This window comes from Seriola lalandi, unplaced genomic scaffold (assembly GCF_002814215.2).
Source record: "Seriola lalandi dorsalis isolate HSWRI2012SDOR001 ecotype SW California unplaced genomic scaffold, Sedor1 jcf7180002054838, whole genome shotgun sequence".
In the NCBI taxonomy this organism is placed as follows: Eukaryota; Metazoa; Chordata; class Actinopteri; order Carangiformes; family Carangidae; genus Seriola; species Seriola lalandi.
Genome location: NW_019525391.1, coordinates 201273 through 222098, shown reverse-complemented (window position 1 = coordinate 222098; position 20826 = coordinate 201273). Strand labels below are relative to the sequence as shown.

Here is a 20826-nt window from a genome sequence, read left to right as displayed (position 1 = left end):
TAATGGTCTGTCACCACATGTTTGTTTGTCGAAAAGATAATTGTTGTCAGATGAAAAACCCACTTCCAGCTCACATAAGTCAAGTCTTCAGAAACTGGAAGGCTCTCAGCGACCACAAACCTCCGCCAACGCTGAACAATCCTTCAATGTGCTCCAACACATAAAGACATAACTCCTACCATTTAAAATTTGAATTGAATGGATTTCTTGACCCTGCAAACATAACCTTAGGATCTAGAAAGAAGCCCCATAGCAATGGATTTTTGAGCCTTAGCTAAAAATGACAATCTGGGCCATCTGTCCACCAGAAGTTTATCATTATGTTCTTAGGATAGAAATAAACTTGTTGAGTGTAATACATTACTCATGAAATCATTGTACAGATTTTATACAGTGATTTTCTGCTGAAGATTATATTACATTAAAAACAAGCGACTGATTTATTTTTCTTGTGCTAATTAATATTTTTAAATTAATAATTGATCAAGAAGTGGGTTGCTCATAGTGACAAACCAACCAATTAACACACAAGCTTTTTAGCATCTTTCAGCTCATTGTTTTGATTTGACATATTTTTGATTTTACAACTTTGCTGTTTGGGTTCAGTCTCATCATCCTTGTTCCCAGCCAAAGAAGACCTCAGATGAACCAACTATATATGGGCTATTCCGCCCAGCATTAAACAGCAGACAGACAAAGTTATCGACCAGCTAGTGAACACAGTGGGGGGTGTTTATGACCTATACTGCAGCAGGCCACCACGGGGCGATCGAGATGTATTGGCTTCACTTTTGGGGAGCTGTCATGTCATCCATCATACAGTCATTGGTCAAAACATATTCAAGTTAATGTGATTAAATGTGAATGTGCAGGATTAGCACTGCAGCGAATTATTATTTTCATTATCTATTTATCTGCTAATTCATATTATCCGTCCAATTATCTTGTTTATAATGTGTGAAAATATTGAAAAAAGACCACTGCATATTCCCACAACCCGAGGTGATGTCTTTGAATTGCTTGTTTTTTCTGACCAGCATTTAAAAACCAAAACAAAACTAGATTATGAATTTACTCACATAGAAGACTTCAAATATTCACAGTTTCCAGAGTTTCAGCTCTTGATGAGATCTTCTTACTTAATAACCCGCTCCATCTCCTCTCCCTCCCAGTGACCACTGACCCTCCGTCAGGTGTGACTGTGAGTCGTGTCGGGCAGTTGGAAGACCAGCTGAGTGTTCGCTGGGAGGCCCCGCCTGCTCTCAAAGACTTCCTGTTTCAGGCCAAATACCAGATCCGCTACAGACTGGAGGACAGCCAAGACTGGAAGGTAAAGGACACAAGGACACACAGTTATAAAGACAAATTATACAGATTAATCTGCTCTCTCTTTTTGTCTCTCGCACTCAAACGGACGCATATCACTGCAGCGCTGTTCCAGCTGTTTCTCATCCTCATGCTGTAATCACCTCTAATCTAGTCTGATTGAAACCTTCTCCGCCAGATGAGTTAATAGTTGGGCCGGTCAAAAACTTTCATAAGTCATAAATCTAGAAGTCGGGTTCTGATCGGGAGAAAAACACAGGCCAGAGCCACTGTGTATACCTCTTTTTAAGCTTTTAATGAATGAAAAATACAGTGTAAAACGTTCAGCTATGCAGATGGTGCTTTCCAGAATTCACTCGAGTCCTCTGGGTAAGAGTGAAGATTCTCCAGTAATTAAGGGGGAATTACACAGATGTAATATAAGCAAGTCTTTGCTCGCAAAGTAGAGACAGAAAAGAAAAGGGGAGTGGAGCGGCGGTAGAAGGATGGGACCATTTTTCGGAGGAGGAGAGAGGAGACTTAAATCCAAGTGGCTTTAAGGGTTTGGTAGTGAAAACAGAACGCTGTAACCAGCCTTAATCATGAGGTCATGCTGAGGAATGGAGGGATACATCTCAACTGTTAATGTCTTCAATATGGCCGTAAAAAAACGCTCAGCGGTGACTTCTGCCGATTTGGCCTCCCCACGTCACATCATTAGCCCTCTGATGCCTGTAATTTCCGTGTTCTGTTTTCTGTTGGAGTCGCCCTTAACAAGTGTTTACAGACTGAATGCCAGAGAGAAAGTGGGGGCTATTAGACAAGATTATTAACTGCAGTGTGTGTGTGTGTGTGTGTGTGTGTGTATGTGTTTCTTTCTCTGCATCTATTTGCCTGTCTTTATTTTTGCTGTCTGTATGTTTGTGTGAGTACCTGTGCACGCTCCTGTGTGCGCGTGTGTGTGCATGTGTCTGTGTGTGTCCCAGCATATCCAGCCCTATAATAAGTAATAGAGAGCAGATTTTACCCAGCGAGCACGATATCATTAAAATATTTTCATAAACATGCTGATCAGGAGCCACCAAACAATGTGGTGTGCATGCATGTTTAGGTCTGTACATGGTTTGTGGTTGTGTTTTCTTGATTCTGCCCTGTGTTTTAGTTTATACTTGTTGTTATTTAATACTGCGGTCAGACCTCCAGTGCTCAACTCCGTGTTTGTCCCTTTTGCTTTTCTTTTTTGTTGTCTGTCATGTAGGTGATGGATGACGTCGGGAACCAGACTTCTTGTAGACTGGCTGGACTGAGACCAGGGACTGTGTATTTTGTCCAGGTATGGTGTGGATACGTGTGTCCACGTGTTAATGATAATGTTGGTCTGTGTTTCAGAGCCTCAAAATGTTTTATTTTCTGCAGGTCCGCTGTAACCCCGTGGGCATCTATGGCTCTCGCAAAGCTGGAATCTGGAGCGAGTGGAGCCATCCCACGGCTGCATCCACACCCCACAGCGGTGAGCGCACACTCATACGCACACAGTGCATCTCACTCCTCAGTTTCCAAGAGTCTTTTGGTCAATTTTAAGAGGTACTTTGTGCCACTACAATTTGTTTTGTACCACATATCCCGCAGGTCTCTCCCACTGCTTGAAACTGGCAACGTCATTGAAGAAGTAGATGGTGCTTTTTTAGCCTTCTTGTTCTGTCCTGAAGCCTGTTTTATGTTGTATCCTCCTCTTCCTGCAGAGCGGTTAATGTCAGGCTCCTGTGACTCAAAGTCCAGTGGGGACTCCAACTCCACCCTGCGCAGGGAGCTGAAGCAGTTCTTCGGCTGGGTGCGGAAACACGCCTACGGCTGCAGCAGCATGTCCATGAAGCTGTACGACCAGTGGAGAGTGCTGATGCAGAAATCCCACAAAGCTCGCAACCAGGTAGGTAAGCATCACTAATGCAGGGATGAAACACTGACACGCAGACATGTGCTGCACACACATGCAGTTTTTTTTTTCTGCAAAAGCTGATTTGTAACAGATTTTGTCTTTTAATTCAGGTTCTCCAAGGGGATAAATCCTAGCACATGCTGCATTTACAAGTCAAGAAAAGAACTGAGTGTGATTTGTGTTTTTGTCTATGTGTGTATGAGAAGTGAGAAAGAGATTGTATTCATATATGGGAATTATAAAGACAGTTTGTGTGGATACCAGCAACAGATGTGAGAGGACATCTAAAGGAAAACAGTGGAATTTATGCATCTTCTCCAGTCGACATTAGCGCTGTTCTTCTCTCAAAGCTGCAACTGGGAGGGACTGAGAAGATCATCACAGACATCCCTGTATCACGTGGACTACTCTGCCCTCACCAAAGGAAATTGTAGCATGAATAGCTTGGACATCAGTAAAGGCTTTCAACAGGTACCTGCTCTAAATGTGCACAGACACAGTCAAAACAGATTCAAGCAAAAACTCAAGTGTTGCCGAAGCATCTAGAAGTATTCTGTGATCTTTTCGGGTTCCTCCTGTGGATTCAAAGCACCCTCTAGTGGCTGTTCAGCGTCCGTGGAGACTCCGATCAATCAAAGCTTTCACTGTGGTCCCCATGTAAAAAGAAAAAAAAGTAACTAATTATCATTCAGTATTCCTAAATCATTCTTTGCTATATAAGTGGATAATGTGCCAAACTGGTTCACCCAGGATTCCTCTGTTTCTGAGTGACAGTATGTGACTGACGACATGATGGTGTTTGTTTATGGAAACGTTTCACTGCCTTTATTTTTGTACTGAATTGTACCAGCATATTTAAAACTGTATAAAGTTATGTTTTATTTCTTAAGTTATGTTTAGTTAGTAAAGAAATATCAATGACTGAAGCTGTTATCGATCTTTAGACTTGTTCTTTAAGAATGTTGTCAGAAAAATGGAGATAGGAAATGATATGTATGCAGTCCAAACAGCAGTTTGTGGCTAAAAAGAACAAATGTACGGTGGCCCTGAGAGCTCAACACTATGCAACGTAAGAAAAAGGCATGCAAAGACGCAGATGAGCTGCAGACTCAGAAAACATCTTCATCAGTTTGACAACACATGCGCTGCAAAAAATCACAACACATTCAAATAAACAAACGCACTGCAAATTCAGTCCAACACAATGTAAGAGTTTCCATGGGACACAAAAAAGGGATGAACCTGGATGGGACTTGTTCAATGCCCAATTGTGACTTTTGAAGTTAAAAGTATTGAATAACAAGTGCGAGTTCACTCCTTTTTTCTTTTTAAGTTATTTTTGCCTTAATTCTGACAGCTAGAGAGTGAGAGAGAGAGGATGATATGTCGCGAAGGGTTGGACTCGAACCCGCGCCGCTGCACTGCGTGTTACGTTGTGTTGTAGGACTGAATTTGAATTTGCAGCAACGTTTGTGTATTTGCATATGTTGTGATTTTTTGCAGCGCATCTGTTGTCAATTTGATGAAGATATTTTCTGAATTAGCAACTTCTTTTTGTCTTTGCATGTGTTTTCTGAAGTTGAAGTGTGTTGAACTCTCAGCTCTCATACTAATGTGATGATATTCACATATAACAGTATTTCTCTTCATTTTCCCCCCCAATAAGCAGAATGCATGAAACCATGTGTGCCATTGTAACAGTTGAGCTCCGTGTATTTTGGTTGAAGCAGTTCGAAGAGCGTGGCGGAAGGAGAAGAAGACAGAGGACTTACGTCCGCACAGGCGCTGAGACATCCACAGTACTACTCGTCGTTTATTAATTTACTACACTTCAACTTTACCATGCCCGGTTGGACGGCTCTATCTTATCATACATGAACAAAACAGAAGCCACGCGCAACCTAAACGTTACTCGGGTTGAGGTGCGACAAGAACTAAGGAGCTCATTAGCAGGTATCCAGTCTTGCACAGGTGCGACCATTCACGTATGAGGGCGACTAACTTAAGGAAAACAAAAGCGCGGTCCGATGACGTTGCTCCTTCGTATCCAGGTAACGCAGCACAACTTCAACTGTTAAACGATCAAGACTGATAATATTGGTTGCTACTCAAAGAAGAGAAAGGAGGTCTAGTCAGTATATTTGCTGTATTAAATATTCTACAGTTTGTCTGTATTTAGTGTAGTAAGAGTAGTAAAAGATTCTACATTTATATTATTTTTCATATTTTTCATATATATTTTAGCCAGAGATTTCTTCTCAGAAAATACTAATTTTAACAGGTAGATAGATAGATAGATAGATAGATAGATAGATAGATAGATAGATAGATAGATAGATAGATAGATAGATAGATAGATAGATAGCAGTTCATTAGTAATATTAATAATTAATAAATAGTCACAGTCAGTCATCAGATGGCAAAGTGAGGACAACCAGTTTAAAGCTCCTTCACACCCATGGCTCATACATCTCATATGGGTGCCTAAACGCTTCCTCGCACATTAAAAGTTTTTTGTCAGCGGATAATTTACACTCTTAAACATTCTTATTAGTGAACCTCTTTTCGAGACGTCGTGTATTTTTCAAAATATCTCCACTCAACATAAACCTGAGTAGATGTTTAATTACTACTTGAAAACACCTGCATGGGTGTCCAGGGCCTTCAAAAGTATACTAGGAAGCATTCAGCTCACACCAGAGTTATAGTAAATTGGCATACTCCAAATGTGTTGTTTTATTGTTCAAAAGCTGCAACTGGATCCAGAACAACATCAAATTACACACAGTGGTAGTGGGAAATCATGCTTAATCTGCACTCTTTCTAAATTCTGGGAGTAGTAGCCTAGAGTTTAGGGATAAATTCATCAAATTGTGATCATGCACATGTCATCTTAGTTTGACTTATAACTAAAAAATCTCAAAACCTACAACACTTTAACAACCAGAGAGAAATGGAACCACATGTGAATTATATTATTATATTATTATTATATTATCCTAAATGGCAGAAAAACTGAGAATGTTTGCAGGTGCATAGAGGCCATGTTAGATAGAGGAATCCCTCTGCATGTCACAGGTCAAGGTTTACGTGCACAAACATAAAATGCCACGTGCTGGTCACATGGTGGCACTATAAATCTCACCTCACATAACTTTTAGATCTGTGAATGGGTTCCTGCGCAAACTGAATAACAGCAAGGAGAGGAAACATCACAAGCTGCTAATGTATCCCAGCTACATCTTATCCCAGCCCCACGTCTGTGACTTACATCATTTCACACGTCTAACACTGTTCGCTGCACTGTCTCAGATTTTTTCAGGGAAACTTAAAGACTGGTTGTGTTTCTTCGTGCAGCAGTGAGTTCATCTCCTGCTCTGTGACACTGCAGAGTCTTGTTACTGAGCCTGTGACCACTCAAGAGTCACTGCTGCTTAATATTTAACCAGTGTGGGGTTTTTCTTGGTCATGGCTCTGCACTAAAGGCTTTAGTTACCTCTGTGCTCAGCGACAGACTGAGAGAGCAAGAGGGTGAATTTCTACCTGAGTTTCTCACACTGGAAAGTAAATAGCGTTGTCTTTGCCAAAGGTTAATCCTCCTCAGGGCTTCTCTGCCACAGTTGACACTTTTCAGATGCTGTCCGGGTGCTAACCTCGCAGAGACAGTGGTCTGCTATAGAATATGCTGGAGTTTTCTGGCAGCAAACCAAATTCCCACAACTACAGAAATTGGTTTTGAGTCTTGGGCATTTTTATCCTATTTTAGAGTTTTCAATTTACAAGTTTTCAGGGATTAAATGGAGGTTATTATATATTTGAAAGGTTCTGTCGCCCTGTCTGCTTTTCAGGTAACGCAAGAGTTGTGCTTCAAGTTTTTTCCTTTACTTACATAATGGTCCAATACAACACTGTAAAATACTCATTAATTAAAGTACAAGCACAGAAGTATTATCCAGAAAATATATCTAAGGAATCAAAAGTAAAAAAGTTGTGCTTCACACATTCATATTCATTTTTTGGACTTTAATCATAACCTTTTGCAAAATTATTGGCCATGTTTATCCCGTTGGGTCTCAAACAGTTTATTTAAATGAAACATCTGAAAGTTTAGAAGGGAAATCTCTCAAATGTCGTGGATTAGAAGGATAAAGCAGGATTAAATGGAAAAGTACAATAAAAGTACCTCATAACTATGAAAATATACTGATATGAAATATATTTTTGGAAAAACAAAAGTAATACTCACCAGTCCATGGTTTTCATTACAGTGATGTTCAACAACAAAGATCAGTGTAAGTGCTTTCATTTTTAATGGCATGTATACAAGAAGCTGTTACTTACAGTATACATAGTGCAGTAGAGGGGTTCACCGGACATACTATAGCACTGTTGTACTGGTAACCTAATGCCTTGGAATAGGATGTCAAATTAACTACATTACATCTTACTGACATTGCTAATGTTGCAATGCTTTAAGGCTTCACTTCAAAAGAGCACTTTCCCTTTGGATCTGTATGTTCATCGCATGATCAGCTGCACAGAAGCAGCTTCAGTGCTCCTTTGTTTCACATTCACTTATCAAAGATATCGCTAAGATATCTAATTTCCAAACAATCGATGGTTCTGCTCTTTTTAACCTCGACACAGTTGACTTTGAGGCCACAGCTTCAAAACCTTTTTGGACCTTGTGGGATAAAGGAGGCCGAGAGCTGGACTGGGGCGTATCCGGGGCCTCGGTCAATATAGGGTTTCTTCACCTTGTGGTCATGTATAATTCAGTCTGGGAGGCCGCTGATCACCTGGAGAGAGCCACACAAGAACAGGATGTGTCTAAAGTGACAGAGGACCCAAAGAGGAAGAGAAGAGGACAAAGAAGAGGGGAGAAAGAAGTTGGCAGAGTATGGAGGAGGTGGTGAAGAAACGGCCGATAATCTCTGCGAGAGAAAGAGGTCAGTTTAAGAAATCTGTATGGCTCTGTGTGTGTGTGTGTGTGTGTGTGTATGTGTGTGTGTGTGTGTGTGTGTGTGTGTGTGTGTGTATGTGTGTGTGTGTGGGGAGGGGTATACATGCACATGGACTGTTTTATAGCTGAACTGCTTTTGGTATAAGATCTCAGAGCGTTATACAGTCATTGCTCAATACTCGTTTGAGAGTTCTACTTTGTTTAGAATTCACCCCCAAACAAAAATGACGTTAAAATGCATAACCATAGAAAATAAGTCAAAGAGCTCCATATGGAAATCATCAGAGACACACAGCCCGAGCTAAAGCGTGGTGGGTGTGCTATACTGCTGCTTGGAGCTGAATCTGTTGCATCATTTTCATCACTGTCCTCCTCTTCCTCCTCCTCCTCCTCCTCTTTCTCATTGTCAGGCCCGGGACCTGGACGCTACGCTCTGCCCCCTACAGTTGGATACATCAACCATGACTTCACCACACCCAGCAGCCCCGCATACTCCTTCCACAGCCGCACGAGCAGTGAGTTTTCATGTGTTATACTGATCTGCAGTGGCAGGGATCCTTAATGTTTCATGTTCAGATTTTTTCAAGCTAAATACCTGTATGGAATTGGTTTACTCCTCTTTATGAGCTCAAAAGATGTCTGTGGATGATCATTTATTTTCATCATTGTTTTCTGTAGTGGTCCCCTTTGACTCCAGTCCGGGACCAAGGTACCACATTGGCGCCAAGGTTACCCGCTTTGGCCGGATGGAGACGCCATCCTACTCTATTTTGGGCAGAGGAAGGCGCACAGAGAGTAAAGGTGATATAAACTCCCTTATTGCTGGCATATTTATTTATTTATGACATTTTGGGCTGCTTGACCATCAACAGGTATGGTCAGGCACCACAACAGTTCTATATATACACAGTACATAGAGGCTGGGGAAATCATCCAATCACAGGCAAATGAAACACACACACAGAGTCATCCGGGTAATAAGGTAAAGAAGGCAATCACACTGTCAAAAGACAAGAAAAGGATCATAAGGACATATAGTGCCCCAATAAATATAAGTTAAGTAGATAAGTAAAGAGAATTAAAGGCAAAGCACCATTTCTGCGTTCTTTGGGTTGATTTATTCAGCATCTGTTTTATTTAAGTGGCATTTTGTGTTGTCTGCCTATACACGATAAAGGTCGAGTGGACAGAAATGTTGTAAATAAAAAATTACAGCAGCAGTAAGCGAGACAGTGTGAGTTTTTTTCAATTTAATAAAGGACAAGAAAAGCAGATTTCCCAAACCAGTTTTTGTCTATATGTACCCAGCGAGCTGTTCCATACACCTGGACCAGGTGCCTACAGCCCAGAAAAGGCTCCGCCTCTCAATGCTCACAGACCTCCATCCTACACCATTGGCGCCCGCACCAGATACCGCTCTATGGATGCTGTACCAGCACCCAACAGGTGGTGCAGACAGACAGATTCGTTTTACTGACAGAATGATTTTTCTTATTTTGATCAGCTAACACATGGACTATCACCAGCCTTATCCTCTAAATCAGAGATGGTGTTTGAAAATCCGAAAGGAAAAGTCTCAACCTAAGCATTGCTTTCTTTACTCCACCAGCTACAGTCTTCCTAATCTGCTGGGCTGCCAGGTTCCCAACAAACCCTCCAGCGCCAGCTACAGCTTCTCAGGCCGGAGGAAGGTCGGAGCTCCGTCTGAAGATCTCTCCATGAGCCCCGGACCGGGAAAATACAACAGTACCAACCCAGACATCTACCGCCATCGCCAGCCCTCCTTCTCCATGCAGAGCCGGACTAAGAGGCCCGGTTACTCTTCCGCTGTTCCCGGACCGGGCGCGTACAGCCCGGAGAAATTTCATGTGCATCTTCCCAAACCCCCGTCCTTCACTCTGGGCGTCAGACACTCTGAGTTCGTCACCCCACTAGTGGTGGATGTAGTTGATTGAACAGTCTTTGGATTTATTTCAAATGCCTTTATTTTTCTTCAGTTTTTCAACCAATGTTACTTAAATATCAATTACAACCAAGACAAGCCAACAGTATTACAACAAATATTAAGACAATTACATTTATTTTGGAAGTTTATTCCTTAATAAATAAAACAAAATATCAACCTTGTATGTGCAGTTAAAACAAGGACGCATCAAGCTGCTGCAGCTCTTCAGTTTGATGTCACCAGTAGCTTAAATGGAGCGAGGTAAAATAAAACAGGGTGTGAGAGCGGAGTGTCTATGGCTGCGTCCTTGGTATGGTGACGTTCACAGGTGAGCTCCAGTTGCTACACTCGCCCAGACCCAGCAGTTCCATGGCGCACACCTGGAACAGGTACGCATTCCCTGGGCTCAGCGTCTTCAGTTCAACCTTGGTGCTCTCAACCGGACCCAGCTGGGGGAGAAGATGTACGATATATTTTTTAATTAAAAATCATCAAACTGTTTTCCAATTAAGATTTATCAGCTGGAAATATATGTGGTCAGTTTATTAAGTATTTATAAGTTGTAACTAAAGGCTTTATTAATGTTAAGTACGTAATTTGCTATTGTTTATACATCAGATATAAGCCGTTAATAAGAACAACTTCTGTTTATCTTTTCCATTAGGTAATATTGCAGTTATAAATGATAGTTATCATGAAAATACTTTCACACAGTTTCACACTTTCTAATTGGCCCTGAAGCTTGCAATAAGACATGTTGATAAAGTGTTGACTTCAACATCAGCCAAATGAACTTTTCACAAAACCAGATGATCCAAAAGTTGCCCTTATTACTGACTTAAAACTGATCAATAAGTAAATGATGTAGGCTTTGAAAGGGTCACTTATTAGATAATGGTAGGGTAATTAAACTTTTTTTAAAGGCAAATATATAAATTTAATAGCAAACAGGAAATATAATTCCCCTCAATTAAATGCTTTAATGCTTTAAATAAAAATATTAGATTGTTTCAAATGATTAAAATAACAAAGAGAAATACGGATTCACAGATGACAGGACTTTCTGAAACTTCCTACTCAGAAACATCTTTTGAGTTTGCCTGAAAAGTTTAGGTAATTTTCAGCTCCCACGTGTGGTATCGGTGTGTACGTCAGATGTGGAGTTTTTAAATCACGTTGTTGTTATTGCAATTTCACACAGCAGATTCTGATGAAGATGGTTCTTACATTGACAGATTTTGAGGTTCCCCCAATTTCCCACAGATACTTTATCTGGTATTTCAGGGGGAAGATGTCCAGGTTGGCCCAGGTGCACGGAGGAGACCACTCCAACAGCAAGTCTTTGATATTTTGAGGGGAAACCCGGACGTCTTCAGGAGGGTCTGGTTTCACTGCACAACGGGGACGAGAGAGTCACAGAAGGGATTATTTCGTCTTCTTCTTTTACATGTACACTACCTTATCACATCAAGCTGAGATGTAAAACTGTATTTCTATCACTTCTGATAACACATACATTCATACATTCATCACTTGCTTTTGATTATGTATAATGTCAGTTCTCACCAATATCCTCCAACATAAAACTTGCGAGATGGGAGCTGCTTCCGCTCGAATACACTGCTGTGACATTGATGATGTAGTCTGTAAGAAGCTTCAGGGTGGGCAGTTGGCAGTGCCAGAGCTAAAACAGATACCAAATCATATGTGATGCCACGTAATACATATTATTTACAGTTTTTATACAATATATACTGTGAATGTATGTATGTTTTCAGTACATTTCATTAAGAATTTCTTCAGACATATGCAGCATTTTTTTTGTTTAATTGATATATTCAAATATAATAGTAAAAATATACAATTGAATCTATATATAGAAGAGGATGGATGTTGTGGGGGTTGTACTCAAACCAAACACAGTGCTACTTATTTTTCTTATCTTACTGGCAGCCTGCATGTCAAACCTGAAACTTATTTGTGGTCTGTTGAAGCAGTGAAAAGGGGGTTTTCCTAAACTCAGCCAGTCCACTGTGACCAGTTTGGAAATGGAGTCTAAAGCTGTTGGATCAAGATTACAGTATATTCTTATTTATTTTTCATCATAACATTCCTCATAAATGAGTAATGTGTGCTTGGTTTCAATTTTGGCTCAAATCAAATTGTTGTGGAAAACCCCGTCCTCAGCTGATGGTTGATCTGCAGATCACAGCTGCGAAGTTAAGTAAGTAAAGTTAACTAAAGTAATCAAACTGGTACCTGTTCAGATGGGACTGATGATGGTGATGATGATGGTGAGTTCAGAGGAGGGGATGAAGAGCTGGGTGGGATGAGATTGCACTGCTTGATGTCTGACTGGCTGTGTCTCTCACTGACAGAACACACAAACACATTTACACACATATAAATGAGCTGCATGATGACACTCGGCCAATGGAGTCAGGAAGAGGGGGAGGAGGAGGAGGACAGTTGTTTTCTTTGTCAGATTTACCTGTAGGTGGCAATGTAGTGTGTGGCTGGGGAGTTCGCAGGTTCGGGCCAGGAGCAAAGAGTCATGTTTGGATAGCTCGCACACCAGCAATACACTGTGGGAGTGGAGTAACGATCTGCTGGAAGAAATCACATTTAGTCCAATAATGTGCAACACAAGCAGAACACAAAATACACAAAATATTCTTTCTTTTTTCATGTGTTTGCTCCAACAACACAAAAAAGTGTATTGTTTTCTTAAATTTGTTTTTATTGCTATTTATTTATTGTTCTTAATCGTTTAATTCTTGTTTGCTTTTCACTTAAAAGATGAAATCAATTAAATATAATATTAAGTCAAATAATTAGAAAAAGGAAAAGACAAAATAATGGCAAAATGCAGACAATGTGACCACAGTGAAACAACAAGAGTAATAATTAAGTTCTGTGTTTTATACACATTGAAAGCACACACACACACACACACACACACACACACACACACACACACACACACACACACTCACCACACACAGCACAAACTAGACACTCATCATCATAATGTGAAAGATTGATACTCACTCCCTGATGTTGCAGTTGCTCTCAGCAGGTCCAGTGCTTGGCCTCCAAGAACGCACATGAGGAGAGTCACAGTGACACACACACGGCCAAACATTGCAGCCATTAGCCTTTGCGAATGATAATTAGCACCTGAGTGTAGCTTGTCTAAACAGGTCTATAAACACTGCAGTCAACCCTTAATGACAATTCTGCTCCTTTGTTCTTTGCTCTGTTTCCTTCTGTTATGATCTATTCCATTCCACGAGACAAAGTTCGCTGATAACGGTCGGCTGCTGATGACTCTTCCCTGTGTTTTTTGAGCAGCAGCTGATCAGCGCTTTAAAAGCAAACGCTGTCAAAATGAAAGAGGAACAACGGGTGTGATGTATCACAGGAAAACCTCCTTGAGAAAGAACCGTTACATCACGTCTCTGTTGATGCGTCAAGTTTTCTGATGTAATAAATAACAAGTCTGAGTCATACTTGCTTTAATATTGTATTGAAATTGTTTACAAATTAAATAATGATACACAAAGAAGCTCATGTGGCACATGGACTAGTTGTACATATGTAGACAGAGCTTCATCACTGAATGCAGCTCTTGGAAAGTGGTGAGGAGACATGAGGGTACTTATCTATCAGCACCTGTTCTCTCTCTCTCCTCCGCTCATTTTGTGCTCTACTCTGCCCTCTAGTGCACAAAACCGAAAATAACAGCTACAGTTTTGAATTCATTGTGCACTTTACAGTGTGAATGAACACAGCTCACGCTTAAAGAGGCTTGATCAGTCTAAAGTGTCCAGTTTTAGTGATCTGCATCCAAAGTCCGAGCCGTTCGATTGTCTCTGTGAGGCCACGACAGCTTCTTGCTGCTCCATCCGGACAGGGAGCCACTGTGGAGGTTCCAGCCCAGTGCTGGAGCCCCATCCTTGGGCATGCCAATACCATGCAGTCCCCCGCTCGATGTCCGCAGGGAGGTGAAGGCCTTGCTGATCCAGCTGTTCTTTGCCTCCTGCAGATCATTGGTCAGGAGTCCCCTCTGGTGCTCCAGCTCCTGTGAGAAAATAGCACAGATGAAAAATGTGAACTTTACTCTATAACAAATTTATTTCAGTCCATATTTGTGCAACCAAAACATTGTAATATTCTAGTAAAAGATATTTTTAAAAGTCTTAATTTCATAAGGCATATGTATAAGAAAATCCACTTGTACTTGAACTTATCAAAGCATTATTTTAAATTATGTACTAAAGACAAACTGTTACTGTGTTGCTTTTTAGTTGTCTTTTGGAAGAAGAGAATAATATAAAGTATAAAAGACTTAATATTATCATACTTATTTGAATTGTACTTGAATACCATTCTTAGAAAATGTATAAAATATAAATATCTGTAAAATATAGTAACTGTAATTGTTCTTATATTTAGACTGATCAGAGCCATCCTTAAATAATGCACTGACTAGACACTGTTATATATTGTTTTGCAGCGTATTTAGGAAGAAATACAATAAAGTACACTTGAAGTAGTATTGCTTATCAATATACTTATTTTAAGTACATTGACATACTACTACAGCAATAATCCATTTTTAAGTAGCTTTTTTAAAATATACTTTTTTAGCATTTCAAGTTAGCACCAAAAGAAATAAAGTGCTTAAGATGTACACACTGATATCTAGTATATCACAGTATGCTGTTACAGTAAAAAGGAACGATTACAGAAAGTGGGGTCATTTAGTCACTTTTTAATGGGGCTTATTGAGGATAAGGGTTGGATTTAAGGTTTCGGATTCAAACTGGAAGTAGTTCAGATCAGAAATTAAGCTTGTTTCCTTATGAATGAATTTCTGCTATTTTTTCCCGCTCTAATCTCCTATGTCACTTCCGCTTTCTAGTGCTGTCAATCTAGACTTTGCGGGATCCTGTCTTTTATCTTTCAAGGGCTTAATGAAAATGTTTTACATTGAGGTTATGGTATATTCCCCAGAAAGTCCCCACGAGTACAAGCACAGTTTCATTAACATTCTTATAGTTATCGTTTGACTTGATTGTGTAAGGGTAGTGTTTGCACCAACATTTACCTGGATTTTGCACTTAGCCTCCACCATCTGGAGTTTAGTCTGTACCAACTCCTGCTCCAGCTCCCTGATCTGAACCTTGATGGACTCCTTCTCCTGGTCCTCCCTCCTCTGCTCTGCCTTTTCAGGACCTTCATCGTCCTCATCCTGGCCTGCTTCGGTCAGCCCCTGGCCTTCTGTCAGAGCCGCTGTCTGAGAGGTCTCACCTGCAGTCAGAGGTTCGTGTCTTTCCACAAGGTGCCGACAGCGAGCGCAGGCCTTCACTGCACTCTGCAGACACGGAGAACGAGAGAGAGCAGATATAATGTAAGAGAGGATGACGACTTTTCCGCCCCGAATATGACACACAGCGATTAAAAACCTTTGACACCTGCTGTAATAAACGATCTTTAATGAGGAGGTTAAGCAACAGAGGCGTTAACATGTTTTGAACTTGATTTCCTACGACATGGTGTTCGAGATGAGGCCTGACAGAGATAAAAGCAGAGATGAAAGTATATGTTGTCACCTTGAGTGAATCTAACTCGTCTTTGTGGGCGGCCTGCTGCCTCTCCAGACGGTTTGTCAGCTGAGAGCAGATCTGAGAGAAAGAGCATCTGATATTAACATCATTAAGCAAAACACGAGTGAATTCTTTAATAATATATCTTTTATAACACGTGCTTCCTAATTCCTGGCAGTCTAGTTTTCATTTTTCAGATTCTCTGTACCTGCTTGTAATCTGCGACGATGCCTGACGACCTTCTGACTTCCTGCTCAGCTTTCTCCAGCTCTCTCCGAAACACTTCCTTTAACTGAGGAGAAACCCTTTATTATTATTATTTATGCCTATGGCTACATTATATGACATTATAATGATCAGACTCATGAAAATCTTTGTTCTTACCATTGCAGCTTCCTCTTCCATCCCTCTCTTCTCCTCCTCTGTGGCCTGCAGACGATGTCTGGTCTGCAGAAGGTCTTTGGTGAGTTCGTCCACTCTGTCCTCCGTCTGTCAACAGAGGACAAACAGCTCAAGACGTTATTCCAGTCCATCTCATATAAAGGAATAAATGACTGATGTTTTTAGAAGACACCAGTTCCAGAAAGCTACATTAAAAGAAATATTACAAAGGGTCCAAAAATAAAGAAAACTAATTTAAAAAAAGAATTCATAAATTACAGTATTGTGTAAAACTGGAGAAATAAAACCTAATTAAATACTCCATCTTGACTTTTTTCTGTGTTTTTGTGATAAAGTTAGAAAACTTAAACACCCATTCAAATTTTTGATCACCTCTACACCAGGATATTTCAGGCCTTTGTTGAACCATTTCATGGAGAAAAAAAAAGACGCTCTTAAAGCATTAACGTACGCTTCATGTCTCTTCAGATAAAATGACAGTATTTTCAAGCAGAGACTAGTGGACAATTTGAGCTCCTGTGCTGAAATGTAAAAGGGGTTTCTCAATAGTGACCTTGGGCAGATGATTATGCATTTTTAAATTAAACTCTTTTTACTCTTTTTGTGAGGGGCTGTAGCTAATCGTACCTTGTCCAGAGCGTTCCTCAGGGCGACCTTGCTGCTGATTAGTCTGTGGGCCAGGTTGTCGTTCTCCTGCTCCAGACGGAGGCTGGCCTGCTGGAGCTGACGGTTTTCCTTCTGAAAAACACAGAAAAAAAAAAAAAAATCTATCAGGGCACACAGCAGCGCACAAACCCGAGACTTCAGAAAGCTAAGGAGTGGAAATCAGGTCATTTCAGAAAAAGAAGAAGAGCAGGCTGAGTTTTAGAGACGGTGTTTTTATCAGTGGATAAACATGACTCAAGTGCTTTCATTGCTGGAGGAAGTCAAAGATTTCTGACCAGGTATTTGTCCAAAGGGTCTTCTTCTTCTTCATCATCCATTATCTGAAGCCGGCTTTCCCTCAGTTTAACTTTCTTTGTCGGGACCTGAGGGAAGAGAGTCAAGTCTAATTAAACACAGTAATGTGGAGAAACTGTCACATTTGACTGAAGTGAAGAAAGCTATCTCCAAACAGATCTGATGCCGGATACAGTATGAGCACAACAAATCAAGAACAGGCTCCAAAAAACAGATCCAGATAAGGATAAGACCAAGATAAGATAGAGCTGAGCACATGGAGGAATGATAATTTAGTAATAATAGTGGAGGGGTGAATTTTTTTTAAAGCCTGAAATGCCAATTTCCATATCTCAAATATCTAAAATGAACAATCAGAATTCATTTCCTACTGTCTCGAATTGCAAATCTGTCATGCAGAGGAATGTGTTTTATATTGCAGTGTGCAGTCTGCTCATGCTCGTAGCTGCCAGTCAGTATAGGAAGTACACACAGAGGACACTAAGTTTCATTTCTGGCTTTTTGGATCAGTCTAACTCTTCAGCAATGGTTCATCTGCTGATGATGTTAAGTTTTGTATCTGCAGGTTTTAAGGTGACATTGACAAAAAGTAATAAACTTTTCATACCCTTACAGATACTCGAATCATGCCATGGTTTTGGTTTGTTAATGTGTCAGTTGTGGTGCTGTAAAAGGAAAGTGAATTCTTATACAGTTGAATTAAACGCATCAGCGAGTCTTACTGTGAATTTCGGTCCCGTTTCATCCACCAGACAGGCCAGGATCTCCTCCTCGCTCATCTGCTCCATAACCTGGGCATCATATGCCATCATCACGGACACCTCCTCCATCATCTTGACCAAATGTGCAACCCCAGTAGCTGCTACCGCTCACACACACACACACACACGCGCACACACACATACACATACACACACCAAGCAAAGCCTCGCGATCCCAATCACAGAAATGGAGGAAAACCCACCAGGACTGCTGGAAGATGTAACGTGAGTTCAGACAGATGGGCTCGTCTTGTTTGTACTTGCAGTGATGCAGGCGAGCAGTCAGTCCAGCAGGAGAGTGTAAACAGGAATAAAAAAGTATAACAGGGACAAAGTCCAAGTCGTCCCGACACAAGGAAGCTCAGCTTACAGTCCAAAGGTGAAGAACAGAAAGAGGTACTCCGAACAGGTGAGGTGTAGTTGCACTCATACACACCTTCACATAATAAGCAGTAGTCAGAGCCACTTACACACAGCTTCTAATGAAGGGGTGTGTGTGTGTGTGTGTGTGTTGTTTGTGTCTGTTACAGGTGTATGGGCAGTAACAGGTTCAACAAGGTTTATATGAGACCTGAGAGTGTGTGAAAGAAACAACGGTCTTGGACACACCCACTACAGTGCTCACCTTACTTATCATATCACCTGTCTTCTCCCTCCCCCCTCTCTCTCTCTCTCTCTCTCTCTCTTTCTCTCTCACACACACACACATACACTCATACAACACCTGTTTATGATTTATTTGCTGATAATGAGCTCCTGTAATGATTTTTTTCCTCATAAACTTTCATTTTCATTCATTTTCCTCTTACTCTCTGGTTCACACACTTGGCCTAGCTGGCAGAACTGCTGCGTGAACCTGCCAGACTGCCAACTAAACTGTGCTGATGAGTGCAGGAAGGAGTAAATGATGTAGTATTTGTGATATTTCACCCTCAGGTGTTGGTGTGACGCAGGCCTGTCGCTCTATTATTGTAATGGGCTGAGCAGCCAGGCAGGAGAGCAAACGGGTCCAGCAGGTAAAGCGATAGAATACCAAAGAATGAATGCAGAATGACAAAGAGGATTCGGCACCCCACCCATCAACCCCCCTCCCTCTACGTCACGATGTGGCTTGTCCTAATTTTTTCCCTTTATCCTGAAATTTCTGATTTAATTTGTATTCTTTAAGTATATTTTTTGGGGCTTTTGTGCCTTTATTGGACAGGATAGTAGAGAGAAACAGGAAATGGGGAGGCAGAGAGAGGGGGAACAACATGCAGCAAAGGCCGTCCGAACTGCAGCGAGGACTGTAGCCTCTACACATGGGCCGCCTGCTTAGACCACTACGCCCCTTAATTTGTATTTTTTTCATGACACATCAGTTTCATGTGTTTCCTAAGTTTCACTTCCCTTCCTTTAAGCTTGTATGAGTTTCTATTTTTCACTTCTGTCTTTAATTTTACTCAACTTTTTTTGTTTGTGTCTCTGCGGTTATAAGCACTTCTGTTTTAAAATGTCGGTGCTTTTCTTCTATATTTTTTTTTTTTTTTACCAGAAACTGTGATTTCAACAATGACTGTCTGAGTTATTGAAAGTGAAGAAAAGACCAAAAAAAGTCCAGGCAGATGTATAAACATTTATTCTTCCTAAAAAAAAAAAAAAATTGTGGACAATTTGTGAAACATGGTGGATTTTTCTTACTGTATCAGGGAATACCAAAACTTATTCTAGTTTCATACAGAAAAATCTGAAAAATACAATTTTTTAACAATCAGAACAAGAAAAAAAAAAGGCGAACCTAAAAATAAAAAGGTGCACAGGTCAGTCGTGATACGGCTATGGTGCTCTTTGTGGTGCCACAAACACAGAACCAGTGGGCACTAAAACTAAACCTCTTTCACCACACTATGGGGGTCATATGTGTGTGTGAGTGAGTGTATCGGCTGAGTGGCGGTGAACACCAATGCTGAGTGGACATCTTAAATAACAAAAAGTCATTTTACATATATAATGTAGCACATACTTAATGTGACTTGAGGATGTGAGGAGGAGGAACGTCAGATGTGATAATGAAGCTCACAGCTCAGTGGAAATTTTGTGATGTGAGAATATACTGAATAAATATCTTTAATATGTCTTTTAACTGATAATCTTTAATCTGTTATTCTAAATATCATTATATTTTTTCATTTCTTTTCAATGTTGGATAGCTGGATAAAGCAAATTCCCAGTTCCAAATGTAAATTCCCATTCTCTTCCCATTGTGTTCCTCTGTTGTATCAAAACAGGCAGAAACACACAGGAACACAAATTAAAATCAAGATGGAATAATAATCGAAGAGTATGGAAAAAACTCACATTTGGTACAAACTCACTAAAACACACCTAAACCCTGACATCCTTCACAAAAACTACAATATCCTTTAAAAATATATAGATTCAGGCATATACTGTGGAATAACACTGCATCTTGTTACTGTACTGTATAGCAGATATAATGGCTTATAGATACAAAAACTGAAGCTTTCAGGATCAACAGAATATGGTACATGATCTATCTTGTTACTGTCTAAACACTTTCTTTCTTTTCATCCATTTCAATCTGTAAACATGACAAGTTTAACACAGCAGCTCATATGGAAGACACTGCAGAACCAACTTCCTCTGAGTAGCCTAGCGCCACTGCAGTTAATCAGAAGTGAAAACAGAAACAAACAAACTTTTCTAGTGGACTTCTTTTTTTTTTTTTTTGTAGCAGATTGAAACGAGACTCCTTCAAATAACTGCAAAATGCATAAAATGCTTAAAAACTGGACACTTCTCCTCGGCTCTTCATGTCTTTCCTCTGGATAAAGACAATCTCAAGCTCCATTAGTAGTTTCTATAGTCGGCAAACAAGCACACCTAATAGAAAAACTGTTAGCCCTCATGTACAGTAAGCTAGGGAGGGTGGGGGGAGGGAG

At 40.5% G+C, this 20826-nt stretch overlaps 4 protein-coding genes across 5 annotated transcripts in view; 2 read left to right on the top strand and 2 right to left on the bottom strand.

Annotated features, from left to right (window-relative positions):
* Positions 1–4167, top strand: part of crlf1a (cytokine receptor-like factor 1a) — a 14649-nt gene extending 10482 nt beyond the window's left edge. The window contains exons 5-9 of one of the 2 annotated variants that reach the window (XM_023426752.2): positions 1173–1330; positions 2564–2638; positions 2722–2815; positions 3048–3232; positions 3352–4167. In XM_023426752.2, the coding sequence (XP_023282520.1) occupies positions 1173–1330; positions 2564–2638; positions 2722–2815; positions 3048–3232; positions 3352–3375 (536 nt within the window). In that variant the 3' untranslated portion in view covers positions 3376–4167. Of the gene's footprint in view, positions 1–1172; positions 1331–2563; positions 2639–2721; positions 2816–3047; positions 3237–3351 lie in introns of both variants that reach the window. The other variant, XM_023426753.2, reaches the window with a different exon arrangement.
* Positions 4168–8141: 3974 nt separating this feature from the next.
* On the top strand, positions 8142–10241 carry odf3l2a (outer dense fiber of sperm tails 3-like 2a). The gene is made up of 5 exons (XM_087179430.1): positions 8142–8190; positions 8615–8719; positions 8883–9005; positions 9512–9650; positions 9814–10241. The coding sequence occupies exons 1-5, from the start codon at positions 8142–8144 to the stop codon at positions 10157–10159; spliced, it is 762 nt and encodes a 253-aa protein (XP_087035556.1). The 3' UTR covers positions 10160–10241.
* On the bottom strand, positions 10172–13562 carry ebi3 (Epstein-Barr virus induced 3). Its single transcript, XM_023426777.2, has 6 exons — positions 13201–13562; positions 12641–12755; positions 12409–12520; positions 11716–11833; positions 11377–11540; positions 10172–10598 (listed from the first exon to the last, which is right to left on the bottom strand). The coding sequence occupies exons 1-6, from the start codon at positions 13301–13303 to the stop codon at positions 10443–10445; spliced, it is 768 nt and encodes a 255-aa protein (XP_023282545.1). The 5' UTR covers positions 13304–13562; the 3' UTR covers positions 10172–10442.
* An 88-nt stretch (positions 13563–13650) lies between these two features.
* LOC111670154 (rab GTPase-activating protein 1-like) lies at positions 13651–18416 on the bottom strand. Its single transcript, XM_023426761.2, has 8 exons — positions 17846–18416; positions 17105–17191; positions 16791–16901; positions 16146–16250; positions 15970–16053; positions 15768–15839; positions 15263–15529; positions 13651–14233 (listed from the first exon to the last, which is right to left on the bottom strand). Exons 1-8 carry the CDS (start codon positions 17954–17956, stop codon positions 13985–13987), a joined length of 1086 nt encoding a protein of 361 aa, XP_023282529.1. The 5' UTR covers positions 17957–18416; the 3' UTR covers positions 13651–13984.
* Positions 18417–20826: the final 2410 nt, after the last annotated feature.

Excerpts from the sequence above, each read along its gene's own strand:
- odf3l2a (XM_087179430.1), top strand. The coding sequence starts at position 8,142 with ATGGAGGAGGTGGTGAAGAAACGGCCGATAATCTCTGCGAGAGAAAGA. Across the intron at positions 9,006-9,511 it reads AAGGCGCACAGAGAGTAAAG|GCGAGCTGTTCCATACACCT; the intron begins GTGATATAAACT and ends TATATGTACCCA. Across the intron at positions 9,651-9,813 it reads GCTGTACCAGCACCCAACAG|CTACAGTCTTCCTAATCTGC; the intron begins GTGGTGCAGACA and ends TTACTCCACCAG.
- ebi3 (XM_023426777.2), bottom strand. The coding sequence starts at position 13,303 with ATGGCTGCAATGTTTGGCCGTGTGTGTGTCACTGTGACTCTCCTCATG. Across the intron at positions 12,521-12,640 it reads CACTACATTGCCACCTACAG|TGAGAGACACAGCCAGTCAG; the intron begins GTAAATCTGACA and ends GTGTTCTGTCAG. Across the intron at positions 11,541-11,715 it reads TTTTATGTTGGAGGATATTG|TGAAACCAGACCCTCCTGAA; the intron begins GTGAGAACTGAC and ends CCCGTTGTGCAG.
- LOC111670154 (XM_023426761.2), bottom strand. The coding sequence starts at position 17,956 with ATGATGGAGGAGGTGTCCGTGATGATGGCATATGATGCCCAGGTTATG. Across the intron at positions 17,192-17,845 it reads AAACGGGACCGAAATTCACA|GTCCCGACAAAGAAAGTTAA; the intron begins GTAAGACTCGCT and ends CTCTTCCCTCAG. Across the intron at positions 15,530-15,767 it reads ACGAGTTAGATTCACTCAAG|AGTGCAGTGAAGGCCTGCGC; the intron begins GTGACAACATAT and ends CCGTGTCTGCAG.